Consider the following 2,799-nt stretch of genomic DNA (forward strand, 5'->3'; position numbering starts at 1 on the left):
AGGAAAAATAAATCACACATTGTAGGGAAAATACAGACACTTGCTTGCACTATTGATTTGGTTTTAGAAAGTGTAACCATAATAAATTCAGAAGATCCACTATATTACAAAACACTGGCATAAATTAACAAATAATTTACAGGTGTGGTGTCCAAACAGGGGACAAGTATAAGCTCCCGTGGAATTACTTCAGGAAACACTGAACTAGAAACAAGGAAACTTGGGAAGAGCGTGATATTTTATATAACATGAAAATATAATGATTAATATGAATTTCCATGAGTCGAATGAAAACAATCCGAGAGGCATGTCCTTTATCATTCTCTTCCCTGTAATTTTGTTGGTACATTCTGTTGAGTTGGACTTATAAGAATCCTATAATGACACAAATATAATCATATATCCTAGAAATACCATTAAGTAACATTTGCATATTTCATAGCTTACAAATATTTGAGTACAGCAGAGAGTAGAAATGATTATCACAGAATAATGGGTATGAGGCCAATGCAGCATTACTTTTTTAAGCAGGGATACAAATAACTGTTTGCTTTTACTTATGTTTTAGGTTAAAAAAAAACACACTAAAATTAAGATAGTCAAGGTTTATTTAGAAAACATTTAACGATATACATGCCTAATGTACTGATGCAGGGCAAAAGTGTTCCTATGGGTAAATTCTAAGCTCCTTCAGAATCACATAGTCAATGATTGGATGAAAAAACAGAGAAACTTTGGAATAACATAACATTTGACTTGGAGCTAAAATATAATAGTTAAATTCAATTTGGATGACCATAAGGGAAACAATCCATTTGCCTGTGCTTTACAATTAGCATTTACTGTGGAACCAAAGAGAATGTAATTATATTGACTGGAATTATGATCAAGTAATATTTGTCTTTTTCAAATCTTAAGGCAGCATATTATTTTGAATATCAAATACAAAGTTTGCTTTGATTTTTCAGGAGCCTGTTGAAAGCATTTTTCACTTCTCTGTTTCTTAAACTGTAAATGAAGGGATTGAGCATGGGGATGATTAATGTGTAGAACACAGAGACCATTGTGTCAGTTTCAAATGAATGCGCAGATTTAGGCTGCAGATACATAAAGAGTAGTGTCCCATAGAACACAGTCACCACTGTCAGATGAGAGCCACACGTGGAGAAAGCTTTTTTCCTGCCCTCGGCAGAATTCATTCGAAATATGGACATCAGAATAAACATGTAGGAACCAAGGAGTACCAGGAGAGAGGAAATTAAATTAATTGCTGAAAATACTATGATCAACAATTGTATTTCTCGTGCATTTGAACAGAGCAAAGGTAGCATTGAAGCATTGTCACAATAGAAATGACTAATGACATTAGAGCCACCGAAAGTCGAGGTAAAAATCATACTGGTGATCATCAGAGACTGAAAGGTACTGTAGAGATAGGGAATTCCCACAAGTGCATGGCAAAGTCTTGGGGACATGATGACATTGTAGAGTAGAGGTTTACAGATGGCCACATAGCGGTCATAGGCCATGGCCGACAGGATGAACAATTCGCTGATAATAAATAGGATGTAAAAAGCCATTTGTGTGACACATTCATAATAGGATATGTAATTTTTATGATCAACAAGATTAACTAGCATCTTGGGATAAATGACAGTAGAATTACCAAGATCAATGAAGGCCAGGTGTCTGATGAAAAAATACATAGGTGTGTTTAGGCGGGAGTCTGCCTTGGTCAAGAAGATCAGGCCCATGTTCCCAAACACTGTGATCAAGTAGATAATAAGGAAGATTCCAAAAAGGGCAAAATGCCACTCAGAGCTCCGTGTGACTCCAATGAGAATGAACTCAGTCAGTAGTGTTAGATTCCTTTGGCCCATTGAGTTCAGCGACCTTTTGTGGGAAGAACAGAGGAATTATTATTAGCGTTCTGGTTTATTAGCGAAACAAATTAAACTAGTTGTCGACAGAATGGGGACTTTTTCTTCATACTTCAGGATGGAAAAGCAATCCCTGAATCTGATTTTATTTAGCACAAGCTGTAGAAGAACCTCCTTCCCAAAAGTGTCAGATCCTCCCTGGTGCATAGTGGGTGGTGAGTAGGGTCGCTAATCCCACGGCCAGCAGTCTGAAACCACGTGTCACTCTGCAGGTGAAAGACCACACTTTGGTATCCCATTAACAGTTACAGTCTTGCAAACCCATAGGGGCATTCTGCTGTGTCCATTGGGTTACTATGGATTGGAACTGACTTGATGGTAATGAGTTTGTTTGTTTATTTGTGTTTAATGAAATATACTATTCATTATATTGGCATAGATTATACTTTCAATGTGAGCAATTTGAAAAAATGCCATATTGCTAATTTAGAGGTAATAACTCATACACGTAATATTTTCTCCACACGGAATACTTACTTTCTCTTGCTTTTTTCTGTTTCTGAGAAACTTTGTGGGATTTTCCTAATTTTGAAATGATAGACAGGCATAATGTGAAGTTAGTAAAGGTTAAGGTTTGGCTTTCATATCTGCACGAGCCCTTACTGCAGCCACATAATGATAAACTTATTATCATGGAGTCCATGCCAACCGATAATAACCATGTAATATGGAGCAGAATGGTCCCTTATAATTTCCAGGATTCTCAATCTATTTTTTTTAGAAAATCATTTTATTGGGTGCTCTTACAGCTCTTATCACAATCCATCCATACATCCATTGTGTCAAGCACATTTGTACATATGTTGCCATCATCATTTTCAAAACATTTTCTTTCTACCTGAGCCCTTGGTATCAGCTC

The 2,799-nt window shown here is 36.4% G+C and overlaps 1 protein-coding gene across 1 annotated transcript; it reads right to left on the bottom strand.

The window, feature by feature from the left end:
• Window positions 1-938: 938 nt before the first annotated feature.
• LOC101643947 (olfactory receptor 8K5-like) lies at window positions 939-1,912 on the bottom strand. Its single transcript, XM_004708525.2, has one exon. It carries the CDS (start codon window positions 1,878-1,880, stop codon window positions 939-941), a length of 942 nt encoding a protein of 313 aa, XP_004708582.1. The 5' UTR covers window positions 1,881-1,912.
• Window positions 1,913-2,799: the final 887 nt, after the last annotated feature.

This window comes from Echinops telfairi, unplaced genomic scaffold (assembly GCF_000313985.2).
Source record: "Echinops telfairi isolate 266 unplaced genomic scaffold, ASM31398v2 ScPeMD7_60;HRSCAF=208, whole genome shotgun sequence".
In the NCBI taxonomy this organism is placed as follows: domain Eukaryota; kingdom Metazoa; phylum Chordata; class Mammalia; order Afrosoricida; family Tenrecidae; genus Echinops; species Echinops telfairi.

What these genes read in the sequence shown, in the direction of transcription:
- LOC101643947 (XM_004708525.2), bottom strand. Translation starts at nt 1,880, where the DNA reads ATGGGCCAAAGGAATCTAACACTACTGACTGAGTTCATTCTCATTGGA.